Source organism: Hesperophylax consimilis, chromosome 19 (genome assembly GCF_061612785.1).
Source record: "Hesperophylax consimilis isolate HC1 chromosome 19, BYU_Hcon_1.0, whole genome shotgun sequence".
Lineage (NCBI taxonomy): Eukaryota > Metazoa > Arthropoda > Insecta > Trichoptera > Limnephilidae > Hesperophylax > Hesperophylax consimilis.
The window spans coordinates 13,643,454-13,659,848 of NC_142854.1; the positions used below are offsets into that span (position 1 = coordinate 13,643,454).

The 16,395-nt window shown below is 35.3% G+C and overlaps 1 protein-coding gene across 1 annotated transcript; it reads left to right on the plus strand.

Moving 5' to 3' along the window:
- The first annotated feature begins 3,615 nt into the window (after positions 1–3,615).
- Positions 3,616–15,319, plus strand: LOC149414851 (retinol dehydrogenase 14-like). Its single transcript, XM_089643618.1, has 5 exons — positions 3,616–3,942; positions 8,873–9,108; positions 12,672–12,908; positions 13,108–13,180; positions 13,988–15,319. Exons 1-5 carry the CDS (start codon positions 3,649–3,651, stop codon positions 14,153–14,155), a joined length of 1,008 nt encoding a protein of 335 aa, XP_089499744.1. The 5' UTR covers positions 3,616–3,648; the 3' UTR covers positions 14,156–15,319.
- Positions 15,320–16,395: the final 1,076 nt, after the last annotated feature.

Genomic DNA, 16,395 nt, shown 5'->3' on the forward strand with positions numbered 1-16,395 from the left:
CATGACTGTAGAAACGCTTATTGATGACTGCCCTAAGTTCCTTCCCGCAGTCGCTTATATAAGTTGAAAAAGGTCCCCTAACATTCTAGTTGCTATGGCTACAAATATTGTCAAACAAGCCTCTGGACAACGGTCGAAATTTCCAGTATGTTCTATGATGGCCTAGATACCTTAGCGCTTGGCACTGTGTACTATGTAGTACTTGACACCGCCTGACTCAAGTAGTGGCGTACCACTACAATCTTTCCAACAACAAATAGATTGAGAAGTTCTTTCAATATTCGTGGATGATATTTTTAATTGATCCTGATTTATAATGATTCCCCTTGGAAGGGAAGCCTGTCGATCCTCAGACCCTTGGTAGCGGCATTATTATTAGTCGGTGGCCCACTTATTTTGGGTATATTATACGTGCTGGCGACATTGCGAACAGCGCAGCGGACACAACCGTTGCATACAGCAGCTGGCGACCGCCGAATACCACAACTACTGAATATGTGGTCAAAGAATGCCCGCTCCATTCATTCCCCAGCGAGAATGTTGAGTTCAACCGGGCGACGCCTCACCTAGACTGGTTCGCAGACCTAGATGTCTCCTGACTCCCACACTACGAAAGAAGGAGAAGAACTTTGAATAGAGAATCGCACACATGATTCTTGAGTATCGCCCTGAAATGACAGACCACCATTCAGAATGGTAAAGTTGCTAGAAATGGCTTTAATACTTTCTTTACGTTGCTCGAAATCCCTTGAGCTCCGGTGCCCTGTACTCAGTACACAAAGTACACATTTAGAACTTTATAATTTTCAAGTTGGATAAAATTAGTTGTTTTCATTTATTACTTACGTTAGTAATTTTATTAACAGTACAGACCGGTCAGTGGTTGAGTGGGCATAGCGCTTGGGTATCACCCGAGCGTCGCGTGTTCGATTCCTCGGCTGGCTAAGTCCTCCATCACAACACAAGCAACATTTTCGGCTCTCTGTGGTGGTAGTAGGAGATTTTCAAACATTGTTGGGTTATTCGTAACCTGGGAATGTTTGTCTTTCTTTTTAAAAAAAAAAAAAAAAAATTTAATTTAATTAAAAAAAATTTTAATTTTTCAGACCGCCGGCTACTACTGAAAACTGCTAATTGTTGAGCGAAACCCCATACCTCTCTCGCTCACTACCACATCAAAACGAAAATTTTCCTGATTTTTCATAAATACTTACATATTTTGATTATTTTATCCGATACATAAATGTATTGCTGAAGAACACCTAAAATGTGAATTCTATCATTAGTATATTTACAGAGATATTGAAATAATTATAGACATATCAAATCAGTTGACCACACCAGCAAGGAAAGGTTAACGGTGTTATCAGATATGTGAGGCTATTCCCAACCCTTCTCTTCCCCTTCTTCTTCAGCTTCACAACATGCCCCATTGGGGATGCCGTAGCCCCACTGGCTCGGGACAGTTGGGCCTCTTGTGCGGTGAAACAAGTCCAGAGTTGCAGAGTCATAAACATAATTATGATACTTGACTGAGGTAGTACAGACTCTACTTATGGGCTAGTATTAAATTTTTTTATGTAAGTTTATCTATTTATATAAAGAAGAGTGTCTGTGGCGGGCAGGCTTGATTTTTATACAAATCTACAGTTTTATTCCGAGATCGATGAAATTTTGCACACTTTACTTTCGAAACAAGAGGAAGGTCAATTTCTATTTGAGATTTCGAAAAACCACCCCATCCCATTTTGTCTCATTTCAGGTTTTCTGATGGGAAACGATTATTATACTAACCAATAATAGTGTAGGAATAATTAAAAATATTTAAGTCTTTAATACGCATATAATGCTCTAATGTGGTATAACTCCTTGAAAGCCAATGCAATATTTTCGCTGTGCGCCAGCCGTTTTGTTTTTTGCAAAATATTTTTTTATTTCTTGCTAGGGCAATCCCGACGAGTTACAAAACTCATTTTAGGACGGGAGGAAATTACAATACATATGTCGGAACTGAATACAAGAGAAGAATACATACAGAAGTCAGTAGGTACATACAATTTTACATTCGCATCAAAATATCAAAAATACAACACTGCATAATAATTTTCAAAGGACAGGTTAGGTAGAACAAAAAAAATAAGAGTAAACAAATAAAGGAACAATCAAAAATATAGAAATATGGAATTATTGATTTTCATTTTTAAAAATATTTCTTTAAACCATCATTGTGAGTGTTTTTTATTTTTCTCAATGGTTATGTACATTTCTGGGAGCGAATTATAAAGTGTGTAGGAAAATATTTTTGGAAATTGTACCGTCACACAGTATATTGTGTTTATGTATTTATAAATATAGTATATAATCTACCATAAATAGTTTCCCCAGAATAGCTAGTTGTATCCTTAAGGTACGTAACGGTTTTTATAATCTACGGGTAATAGCTGTTAGTTCTCAAAACAGAACAAATCAGCCAGAGGAGTCAATATTATAAAGCATTACTTGCAGAAAGTGTATTTTAATAAAAAAAAAAATTAGCCCCATCTATGCAAAAGCACATAATGAATTCTTATTTCAGACTATGGAGTTTACCCAACAATTAAGGTTAAACGCAACGCTCGTTGTATTCTACGTGTTCACAGATGGCGTTAATTAATTAATTTTGTTTAAATACGCTTTTGCAAGGTATTGCTTTACAGTATTAAGACAAATTATTTGTTTGCGCCCTCATATACGCAATATGAATATGAATAAATAGTTTTGTCCATATAAAAACTCAATTCTATCGAGAAAGGCATACAGATACAATATTGTATTGAATCATCGGTAAAATATTGTATTTGTGTGCCTTTCTCGAAAGAATTAAGTCTTTAAACGAACAAAACTATTGATTCATATTGCGTATATACAGGCGCAAACAAATGATTTGTCTTAATATTGTAAAGCAATACCTTGCGAAAGCGTATTTAAACAAAATTAATTAATTAACGCCATCTGTGAACACGTAGAATACAACGAGCGTTGCGTTTAACCTTAATAGTAAACGGTAAGTTCTATCAGTTCAAAGAGATTTAAATTTATGTAAGCAAGTAGGTCTAACAATAGTAATATTGAAGCATAACTCGTTTTCTCGTGTTTCATAAAATAATTAAATTAATTCCACTGATGAACGTGTAGATAATAACGTATTTATTATTGTGTATTATCAAAGGTGCCTTTTTATGTCAGTATTTATTTATTGTTCGTTAGATGGCAGACATAAATTATATTATAGAAAGTGTAAAGTTTTATCTATCTGTCAACAGATGTCAATAGACATTTTTAAGCGAAAAACCATATTATTTAGGTCCTACACAGGCTGCCTGCAAAGGTTTCCGTTTCGAGCTGTAAATGGATTTCAAGCATTTTGAGAAGTTAAAATAAATATCAACATTAACAACTTATTTGATTTATAACATAACAGTGGTTGACTGTAGCATCGCTTTTCAATTTATTAAATTAGTTATTGTCAATTTATCGATAAACAAATAAGTACCGTCTGTGGTTTGCCCCATCACTAGCAAGCTGTACAATAACCGCGCGGAATGTTGTTTTATTTAATTTTGGATTAGTCGCTCGCCGAGTAGCGCGTTTAGTTCGCGTCGTATCGCAATGGAGTCGGACCTTACTTTAGTTTACGTTCTCGTGCCAATTGCTGTAGTTTTACTGTTAATAATCTTCATAAGATTATTCCTGCAATACAGATGGGGTCATTGCAAAAGCAGTGAAAGTTTGAAGGAGAAAACCTTCCTGATAACTGGCGCAAATTCCGGCATCGGATTCGAGACCGGGAAGGCGCTTGCCGAGAGGGGCGCAAGAGTTATATTCGCTTGCAGAAACATGGACCGCGCAAACGAGGCCATAGCTGTTATAAGAAAAACAAGGAAAAAACCGTTTGGAGAAATGGTATGAACATATACTCTGACCCTATTTTTCGTTTTATTGTTGTTGTTTTAGTTCATGTTAATACCCTAACAAGTAAATTATCGTTGTAAAGATAGGATCGGAGATAAATTATCATTAATCTAACATTCCGGCAATTAACTACATAACAGTATTATATGCCCACGATTTCCATTTATTATGCGTATATCCAAAATGAATTCGGAGCGAGTTTTTGTAGAAAACTATTTTGGTAAATTCCGCTGCATGCAAATGTTCTTTAAACAAACAACACTTTATTTCAACTTAAATATCTAATGGAGACAACTATTTATGTCGGGGCTTAAGTAAACATGCACAATATAGGTTTTAAGGGTTTTAGTTTGGGTTATTTTAATAATTATGTGGATTTCCTAACCTTTAAACATAACTTTCTTTATTTTTTTTAATGATAAACTGATGTTTATAAGTCAAGGTTTTTTATGCATAGCGCAAACTATAAAAAAATATTATAAGCAATAATTAGTCGCCTGAAATATCCATATAAATTGAAAATATCGCCGCCGACGGGAATTGAACCCGCATCTTCTGATGTCCGGTCAGGTGCTCTGAGACCACTGAGCTACGTCGGCTTATTTTCAACACGCCAAGTAATTCAATATGTACTAGTAATTCAATCAACAATTACTGCTTATTATATTTTTTCACCTGTAAACAACCAACTTTATTTTTGTAGGAAACACTAACAAAGCCTAACCAACTTTATTTTTGTAGGAAACACTAAGGACGGGTTGTTTCGGAGAATTTGAACAATTCATCAAATTTCAAAGTTCATTTTCGGGGTCTGTGAAAGTCCTATGCAAGTTCTGTTAATATATCATTATAGGTTATTGACTAGACAGAACTGAAATAAAAACAGAACTTGAAAAAATCTTTCGCGGAACTGGAAAATGAACGTTTAAATTTGATGAATTGTTCAAATTCTCCGAAACAACCCGTCCTAACAAAGCCTAACCAACTTTTTTTTGTAGGAAATACTAACAAAGCCTAACCACCTTTATTTTTGTAGGAAACACTAACAAAGCCGAACCACCTTTATTTTTGTAGGAAACACTAACAAAGCCTAACCAACTTTCTTTTTGTAGGAAACACTAACAAAGCCTAACCACCTTTATTTTTGTAGGAAACACTAACAAAGCCGAACCACCTTTATTTTTGTAGGAAACACTAACAAAGCCTAACCAAAGCCTTTAATAGTAATTTCTTGTAGTAATTAAGTTGAAACCAAGTGCTATTTATAATTTTGTTTGCGTATTAAGCATGTAGCGGAATTCGACAAGTTTATCAATTATTTTTTGTGAATGCATTAATTTAGTGGCTCCAGGCAATCACGCAAATAAGCGTGAAAAAATTACCCTGTAGGGTTATCACGCAAATGTGCGTGATTTCCGCTAATATAAATTTAATGATATGAATAAGAAGATTATTGCAAAATAGTTCATTTCGGATGCAAGATAATCCCATTCTTATTGAGGTGAAGTTTCCCATTGAATAAGGAATAATAATGGTATTTTACAGTCATTGAATTTTATTTACGCCACTTGAAGGATCAATCCCCAAACCACTCCATTATGTACGCCCCTGTCCTATAAGAGCCATTTTTTTGTGGTTTTACGCCTAGCTGGACTTTTACATAGATTATAAGAACAGAATATACCCGAAGAGCTTCTCAAATATTATACAAAAAGTTTTTAGCAAGCAGTGATGTAAAATTGATAAACTAAATTATATGAAACCATATTATTATAACATCTAAAATTAAATTAAATATAAACTAAAATATTGCTTTAAGAGGAAAATAAAGCCAAAAATGTGTATATTCTTGGTATTGTAGGTAATAGGCATTAAAATCGCTTGACAAACGGAGTCTAGAAACGTTCGATTTCAAGCACAAAACTGGTTTTTATTTATTTTGTAAATAATTTTATGAGAAAGCAAAAAAGTTAACCAAGTGAAACTGTCACAGATAAACTGTATTTTTAAAAGTTGTTTCCTTTATGCCTTCATACATTTCTATTGAAAAAATGTGTTTTTTAATAGTTTAAATTTATATTTTTTATTGAGTGATTTATTTTTTAATTTGTATTCTACTCAAGCGAAACGATCGGAAAACCTTCAATTTATCTAAAGCGTATTTTTGGTATTTATAATGTACACCAATTACTTATAAAGATTAATTAAAATAGTAATTTAGCATTAAGCTTCGCCTTAAGACAAATCACTAAAACTAAATTACTTGCGCTAATATAAATTGTAGGATTCTGCAAAGTGCTAGTATAAGATTATATTGTGTCTCTGGGTTGTATCAAAAACTCTCTTATTAAATAAAACTCCGGCTCAACAAAATACTTGATATCATCTATCTAGACGGTTGGAATAATCTGGACCCCAACACGGAGGTCACATCTTATTCATCTTAACCACTGGAGCTTATTACCGAGCTTACGCTGACTAAAATGTTGCAAAAATTGAAGAGACATTTTTTAAGGAATTATTTCAAAAGTTACCGCGTCCTCATAACTGAGTTTTTCACCGAGCTAACAGTTTTACACAGCGAATGGTTTACTCTACACAATGTATATAAAAAGAGATTCAGTTGCGAAAAAAATTTTCGAACTCCTTTGTCGTTACATTAAAAATTCCCGCGAATGTTTATTTCACACAAATTATATTACGTATTGTACATCTATCTATTCGTTATTAAATTCTCTGCTTATTTAAAGTTATTTCAAAGTCCCAAAATTACAAATAAGACCGTTAGAGTGTAGTTTAATATGAACCTTTCAAACAATGTATGTTTTGGCGCGTTACCTTAATTATCGTTAAATAAAATGTGTGATATCGTAACTTGTAGGATTTTTAAAACTAATTCAGTTAGAGCGATTCATAACAAGGAGATAGATACCATTTTTATATTGCGATTGAAAAATTATTTACCAAATGAAAAAACGAACAAGCGATTTTTGAAGTTGTCGTAAGTACATTTTAAATGTTTTTAAATTAAACATATACACGGTGTCCGGAAACTCGTAGTACAAGCGGGAAACTGGAGAATCTACACCACATGGGGAACCCAAAAAAACATAAAGTTTTTTGATTTGAGCATTTTCAAAAAAAAAAAAAAAAAACCAAAAAAAAATATTTTTCGGCTATTTTAGGGTTAAAGTTTTTTCTGGTGTTTAGGGTTGAATAACAGATGTTTTAACCCTGCAGAGCAGAAATATTTTATGATTACACCGGGTTAAATGAAGGGTGATTTCAAAATAATGCTTCAAATCCGAGTTTCTTCATTTGTTTTACTTTCAAATAGTTTTAATTAGTTGGGTACTTTGATCTTCAGTAATAATTTATAAGAATTTGATTAAAAAAAAATTAAAAAAAAAAAAAAAATCAACTTCAAACTCGATTTACCCGATAACGAAAGCTCAAATCAAAAAAAAAATATACTACAAAATCGACTCCAAATGTGATGTAGATTCACCAGTTTCCCGCTTGTACTACGAGTTTCCGGACACCCTGTATAGTTATGCGTAATTTTATTATAAATTTATATTTTAGTTCTATTGAAATTTAAATACATGTTCACAAAATGTCCTATAATAAATACCATTTTAAACAATTTCTGATAATCTAACATTCCGACGAATTTCACGCATTTGTGAATTTTATGATTTTTTTTATAAAACCTACAAACTTAAGATAAATCACAAAATATAGGTGAATTCATCGGCTCTAAACGACAGTTAATAGTTTATCTGTTTCGTATCAATATTCCGAGGTATGATTTTTTTTAATGAGCGTGGGTGATTTCAAAACGTACGAAAATCTCCAGCGCTTAACGCATTGTATCGTTAAAATCTTGTAGCTCCAGTGGACACTCGGTCTCATCAATACCCAAAAGCAAAACGCCATCTATGGGTAACCTAATAGACTCATCTAGTGTCGTATATGGGTGAGCTCTTACACTAATATTAATTACGCTTAGTTTTTCTAAAAATGGAGTTCGTAAATTTATCAATAGTACTCACAAACTTGTTGCACAGATCACGCATCCTATCGATTAGTGAGTGTGTCTGATGTTGCAAAAAAATGTTACATTTGGTCTTGTGTTCCCGTTATTATCATTATTACTTTAGTTAAATTATGTCAGGTCCCGAGCCAAGCAGATACATTGTTAACACTATATGGTCGGGCATTTTACCGCCAAATCACGGCGGGGCCGGGGGTGTTTTTTTTTAATTTTAGTGCCAAAATTAGACTTTCCGCAAAATATTCATATCTTATGATCTATTTGGTATTTTTCGATGAAATTTTCAGTGTTTTACTTTGAAAAGATGTCTCTATTTATTTATTTAGCAATGTATGTGTAATTCCTTTTTTATTAACAAAAACATTCTACTTTATTGGGAATCATAGAAAAAACAGTATTTTACAATCGAAAAAACTTTATTCATACAACATTACAAGATTATTTAGAAATTTTCAATACATATAAAAAAACTATAACCTAATAGTGGATTCAATGTGTGATAGCGTTCGAAACACTTTCCTTTATGCAGGGGCACATTGCGAAACTTGCATATGTACGCGTTTCACTGCGTATTTTGTGAGCGGAACATACGCGACAACGATTTTTTTTTTGTTGTGTTTAAAACTCATTGTATTGACAGGTAGATAGATCGGGTACCGCCGACAATAGAAAACACATGACCCCGCACCCATTTAGAACCCCTTGTTTACAAGTTTCCCGATCCTAATTCTTTGCCCAACAAAACGAGTAAACTCGTCTCACGCGTCTTACTGTAAAAAGGTGTATGACGAGTTTTCTCGTTTCCCGCAAAGAATGTGTTAATATCGAAGATTGTTGATTTACGATTTTGTTACTCTTTTCCAGATTGCAATGCAGGTGGATCTTTCGTCATTGGAATCGGTCCGAACATTTGTGGAAACGGTGAAGGTGGGCTTCACGAAGATAGACGTGCTGATTAACAATGCAGGGGTGGCAGTGCCGACCAGGAATGGGGAGAAAACCAAGGATGGCTTCGAGATCAACTTCGGCGTGAACCACCTCGCTCCCTTTTTACTGACTAACATGCTGCTGGATAGATTAGAGGCTGCCGCGCCAAGCAGGTGAATACTTCTACTAATTCTTCTCCTATCGTAGGTTGGATCTCATCACTTACCCTGAAGACTGCAGCCCAGTGTACGTCTATGTATAATTTATAAACGGTGTCTGGAAACTAGTGGTACAACGGGAAACTGGTGAATCTACACAGAATCACATCGAACAAAAAAACGTATTTTATCCGATCTGAACATTTTGATTTTTTAAAACTTTTTTTTACAACTAAAGGGCGATGCACTACTTCGTGTAACATTTTGAATCAGGCCGCTAACAATAACACCCCTTATGCAGATGGCGTTTAAATTCCCCCACTTAAAAGCAAGAAAGAAGCACCTCTTTATACATTTTTTTTTTTTTTTTTTTTAGTTGGCATACTCAATATTTAAAAAAAATATAACATTGAAAAGGTTAAGAATTGGCCCACAACATGTGCGGCAATTTGGATTTGAGATGGCCTCTCATATTACCCACTTCGTTTGATCTATAGCTTACGGTACACCCTGTAAAAGTACCTAAGGAATGTAATAACAGTAGGTCCAAGAATTTATCAATTTTTTCACGGCACGTAATGAGTACAATTGTTTTTTATTGCTTCGTAGATTGCACTATGAAGATTTTCCGGGGAAAACCATCTCACACACGAGTTTTGAAAACATAACAGGAACAACTAAACCATTTCAGTAGCATATAGCATGTACAAAATTGTTTTTTGATTGTTTTGTCAAGTTGTTGCAATATTAACATTTATTATTAAACTAATGAAGAGAGATAATATGAAGGGGAACATTGTTAAATTGTTTATGTAGATACATTTAGCATTAAGTTTAAATGATGAGTAAGCCAATGAATTAGTAATATTGATAAGATTGCCAATATCTAATTTTCAGAATGTACAATCATTTATTAACAATGTAAGATTCTAATAACTTTTACAGAATCATTTCGTGAATAATACCTACAGACTGAAAGATAAATGTGAATTTAATCTCGTTTTAAATCTGTGATTAATTACTCGTTTTATGTGATAGTGTAATTGTGCATGCAATGGTCAGAAGTAGGTAAATAAGTTTTAGTCACTGTGCTAGGATGTGAGGTAATTAGATTTTCCAATAATATAAGGCCAAGTGAGGCTATCCAAAGCTACTTAAAGTAATTCAGGACTGTTTATTGTCATTTAAGGCATCTAAATCCATTTAAGACAATCAGACGCAATTCAAAGCCATACAAAACCTTCCAAAGACATCTAAAGTCATCCAAGGCTTTCCAATGCCATCAAAGGCCATTCAAAAGCATTAAACGTCAACCGAGGCTGTTCAAAGTCATCCAAAGTCAATCAAGGACATACAAGACTTTCAAGGCTGTCATAAACCAACACAGGTTTTCCAAGATGTGTTCGTTAAAGGCCAACCAACAAGCTATCCAAAGATTTCTAAGGCCATTCAAGGCCAAGAAATGACATCTAAGGCTATCCAAGGCCATCCTTGTTTATCCAATCCATTCTAGGCCGTATGAAGCTGTTCAACGCTATCTAAAGACATATAAACTATCCAAGGCTTTCTAAGGACATTTAAGGCCAGTCAAGGCTAAGGTGAAGGGATGAAAGGATGGCCATTGTTTATCACACAAAAACTTTCGATTGACATTTTTTGTCATCTCCCTCCAATACCTTAATAATCTTAGGTCGCAGATTCTCTTTCCCTGAAAACCCCTTCAAAATAAAATTTGTATGATACTAAGCATACGTCAGACATGATAGTGTTTACCTTCTTTGTCTGTATGGAAAAGAGAAAGAAATGAAATAGTTGGGGGACACAATAGTGACCCACGGTTGGTATATGCAATAGCTTTTTATTTGGAATATTTTAAGCTAAATTAATAATTGTTTGAATTATTATTTGTTTAAATTAAATAATATTGCAGCATATTTTTGAGCGGTCATTGACCAAATGACCTCCATAGAAGAGCCGCCACTGAGGCCAACGATTGTTATCTAAGGCCATCTAAAGCCATCCAATGCCACCCAAGGCCATCCAAGCCATCCAAGGCCATCCAGGCCATCTAAGGCAATCCAAGCCATCCAAGGCCATCCAAGGCCATCCAAGCCATCCAAGGCCATCCAAGGCCATCCGAGCCAATCCAAGCCATACAAGACCATCCAGGCCATCTAAGGCAATCCAAGCCATCCAAGGCCATCCAAGCCATCCAAGGCCATCCAAGGCCATCCAAGCCAATCCAAGCCATACAAGGCCATCCAACTTATATAGAATTTTTTGTATTATTAGTATGTTAATATTATTCTAGCTTGTCGTTTTGTCACTTGCAAACATGTTTATTTTATCTGTGTAATATCAAAATGACACAAATATCGTAATTTTTCATTATCAATGTCTTGTACTGTATTTATTGGCAGAAATTTTTTTAACCGGAAAGCCTTATAAGACTTTTTTTATTGTAAAGAACGCTTCTTTAGCTGCAAAATATAGTAAATATCAAGAATATTTTAGTATTTCTTCAGTATTTCTTCGTATTTCTTCAGTACAAAATATTATTTCATAATTTTAGTGAGAAAAAAATCAATTCTCTGAAAATAATTTCCTGGGGAAAGTACATAGAATAGAAATATAACTTTTTTATTAATATATAAAAAGATTAACTGATAAGACGTCACAATTAACAAAAACATATTTTTGCTAAAAAACTAGTGCGTCGGTCGCATACTTTGGTTGCGTACGTCAGTCGCGTGCATCGGGCGCTTGCGGTAATTTTTTTTGTATGTGGAACCGCACTGCTCCCAGCCGTCTGGAGCCAGTGAGATTTTGGCATCCAAAATTGGGGTATGTTGTGAGGGTAAAGGTAGTGGGGAGGGGAAGGAGATAGGGAAGAGGAAGGTGAGAAAGTGCCTGTCTGTTCATATCTGGTCTGTATATGTCTGTAATGGATGCTGAGAGTATCTTCGACTCTTGAATGTGCTGCAAATAATATATATATTAATATTGAAGACAATATTAGTGATTTCTAAACGAAAATCTGAAACAGAAAAATCAGAAAAAGAAACGGTCACATCTGGGACGGTCACTTCCTTTTCTGATTTTTCTGTTTCAGATTTTCGTTTAGAAATCACTAATATTGTCTTCAATATTTAAATATTACAATTTGAGGTTTTACTCAATAAAGTTATACCGAAAAATAATAATATAAGTATTATTTTAAACGAGTAATTTGTGAAATAATACAAATTAATCAAATAAAATTTACTTGCACACGCCGTGATTTGAACCCGCGACCTCCAGCTAGCAAGTCGAGAGCCTTACCCCTCGACTATGGAGGCCGTCAAATATCTAGGTGAATGAATGAAGAACTGTAGTGCCGCGCGATTCGCTAAGTGCTGCGTACTGCGTACTGCGTATTGGTGCAGTTAGTTGGCGCTACATTGTCAGTCGACCTACGGTACTCGTGGCACTATTTTCAGACTAAGAGTTAAAGGCCATTTAAAATCTTTTAGGTAAAATTAAAACTAATTAGTTTGTTTTTTGGAACAATAGTGAATAATTTTTTACTATGCTTCCAGGGTTGTGATTGTGTCTTCGCAGCTCTACAAAGACGGAGTGGTGGACTTTGAGGACCTGAACCTAACGAAGAAGTGTGAGGAGCTGCAGAAGAATAAGAGGAGCAGAGAGGATCCAGCCTACAGCAATTCCAAGCTGATGAACATCTACTTTGGAAAGGCTCTAGCCGAAAGGACCAAGGAGCGAGGGATCGACGTGTTTATTCTATGCCCGGGTTTCACCTATACAAATCTTTTTAGGTAAGAAACAAAACTAAATTCTTTCAAGAAAGGCATACAAATACAATATTGGATACAACTTTTAACATAAAATACATAATTGGTAACATAAAATAAAATAAGAATATTAACTGGAAGTTAATGTTTACAGCATTATGTTAATTAGCAGTAAATTAATAAACTTTAAACATGTTTATAAAATGTAGTGTTTTTATTCTAGGCACAATATAAGATGGTATCACTACATATTCCTCGGACCTATTTTCTTTTTCATAATGCGGTCTACAAAACAGGTACTTATATATTTCATTCAATTTACTTTGTACATTACGTCTGTAACAGAGTGGAAGATATTTTTAGTATCGCCCTGGTAAAATACCAACATTCAGAATTGAAACATTGCTTCAAATGGCTTCGGTCATGTATGATTTTAGATTTTCACGGCGGAAAGTATTATTGGCATATATTTTTCGGGCATTACGCCATATTCCGCTACCTCCTTCTTTAGTCTACTTTTCGCTATCGCAACACGGCATAATTCAGACACACCCACCTTCCTCTTATCATATCCTTTCCTTCTCCACTACCTTCATCCTTACAACAAACCCCAATTCGAGGACTTAACTGGTTCAGTACCAATCATTCCTACAGCCCGATCAATCATACGTAATTTGAATAAACAACGTTATCTACAAAAAAAATATCAATATCAATTTGTAGATAAAATTTTAAAAGCAAAAGCCTGCATAGGACTGGTATCCTATAATGGGAAACCTTTCAGAAGTTATAAGGAAGATAAAATGTGTGATGTATGGTAATAAAGTTGAGTATTTAAGCGATAGATGGCGTTAGTCATAAAGCTTACTCCAGAGTCCGACAGATGTCGCTAGAGTACCTATAACAAATACTTGTGATATGAGATTGACAGGGAACAAGCTTCTCGAACCAGAGAATTACCAACCCTCGGGTAATGAACAGTTTAGCTAAATCCAGACCTTTTATTTGTTACCTAACCTTTTACTTTTTAACAAAGAGTTCCCAACACTTAAATCTGCAAAGTAAGGCAGATATAACAATATGCATATTATTAATGTTTTTAGGGGGCACAAACGACTCTACACTGCGCAACAGAGCTGTCAATCCAAGGCAAATCAGGCACTTTCTACGCAAATTGCAAAGAGGAAAAACTTCAGTTAAATTACAGCAAGGACACGGAGCAGAGACTGTGGACTGTGAGTGAGGACTGCATCAGTTCACAGATGGCGTGACTTGCATGAAAGAGACAATATACATTCTTTCTGTGATGACCTCGGACTGTAGATAGAATTAGAACAGCAAGGAAGCCATTGTTCTCAATGAATATTAGTATGCACTGTAATGCAGTTAGACTATATTTATATCTTAAAAAGTGACATCTATCCAAATCTATCAAAACTACTGGTGAAGCCATCTGTGTTTTACGCTCAAACTATCACACTTAGTGAGAATGTCACCACCTTCTCGGTAACAGAGTGGAAGATACTACCAGTATCGCCCTGGTGTAAGACCACCATTCAGAATTGAAACGTTGCTCCAAATGGCTTTAGCCGTGTTTAGTGACTAGATCTGAATAGCCAGGTACTTCCCCACCTTCCTCTTTCCCTTCCCCACTTACCTTCAGCCTCACAACATCCCCCAATTGGGGATGCCATAGTCTCACTGGCTCCAGACGGGAGCAGTTGGGACTCTTGTGAGGTATTCACTATAAAAAAAATTCACTATAAAAAAAAACTTATCCATGGGATAACGTGTATATAAATAAACAAATAAATACTCGCAATTTCATATAAATAATGCTTCATGACCCATCTACCGCTTATATTATTACCTTTGGTACACACTTCTCGTTTGTCTGGTGCCATCAGATAGCAAAAAGTTCTCCTAAGGCAATCTTTCCTGCAGTCTAATACAATTTACATCACAACGGTATGCTTTGTAAAATTTTAGGTTGGGTTATTTGTTTAGCCGTCAAGTCGAATTGGAGGTTATATTATTCAATTATTTGTATTGTATTATTTTAGGATTAGCTATATTAAAAAATGGTATTTACATAGTTTTTTAACGGTTATAATATTTTTAAGACTGAAGTTTTATACATTATTGGTTGATTACTTATTTAGTAAGTCTATGAATGTAATTATTTAAATAAAGTATTTTTTTGTATTGGTTATAAATTTGATGTATTCAATAATCTCTTTTTTTCAATAACCTTCTTTGTGAAAGGTAATTATTTTCAATACAGCATCTGCGAAAAACACAAACACTTACATTAGAAACACTAGATCTCAAGGTCAAAAACATGTCCATAAGCAACTAACTACAAATGCAACAATTAGGCAAAACAAGCTTCCTAAACTATGGTACTAAACTCTACAACAAAATCCCACTCTCATTCAAAACTCACAACAATATTATAACATTTAAGCCCGTCGTCCTATGGGTCAGTAAGCAATCGACATAAACCGAATGCGCATAAAAGTTCCACACTGAACTGTGCTACAGACCGTTTACCTGAAGGTAGTGAACTTCATTTTCTGCGCAGGGTCTTGTAGCATCCAGTTTCTGTCGATTGTTTACTGACTAGTGGGAAGACGGGCTCAATCTCAATTAAAAAGCTGGATACAAAACAAAGGGAGACCAGAAATAGAAAATACACTGACATCTAATACAGACTAAAACTGAAACCACTCAACTGTTCTGACAAACACCATTTTTTATTTATTTATTGGACAATTTGCATAGCGCCGCTTTTGTGAGATATCACCTCAGGGGCGCTTTACAGTTGATGCAGGTATTACAAAAAAAAAATATTTACAAAATTACAAAAATAAATTGAAATTAATTATTAAATTATAAATAAATTATCAAGTACAGGAAAGGTAATGAAGTACAGAAACAGGTGACACGAAGATGGAGACTCAGCAGCAAGAATCCTAGGTGGTGAGGAAACTGGACAAGCTGCTGCAGCGAGAGAGTGCACCGCGTCCACCAACAGTGCCAGCACGAGGTTCGTCATCCGTCCAGGTATGTGTCTGCTGCTAATAGAGCGCTGACACAATATCCTCTCATAGACACCAGATCTTGGCAGCACCGCTGTGACATTCGACGAATATAGAGGATGGAGACTCTGCAGCAAGAATCCTAGGTGGTGAGGAAACTGGACCAGCTGCTGCAGCAAGAGAGTGCACCGCGTACACCTACAGTGCCAGCACGAGGTTCGTCATCCGTCCAGGTATGTGTCTGCTGCTAATAGAGCGCTGACACAATATCCTCTCATAGACACCAGATCTTGGCAGCACCGCTGTGACATTCGACGAATATAGAGGATGGAGACTCTGCAGCAAGAATCCTAGGTGGTGAGGAAACTGGACCAGCTGCTGCAGCAAGAGAGTGCACCGCGTACACCTACAGTGCCAGCACGAGGTTCGTCATCCGTCCAGGTATGTGTCTGCTGCTAATAGAGCGCTGA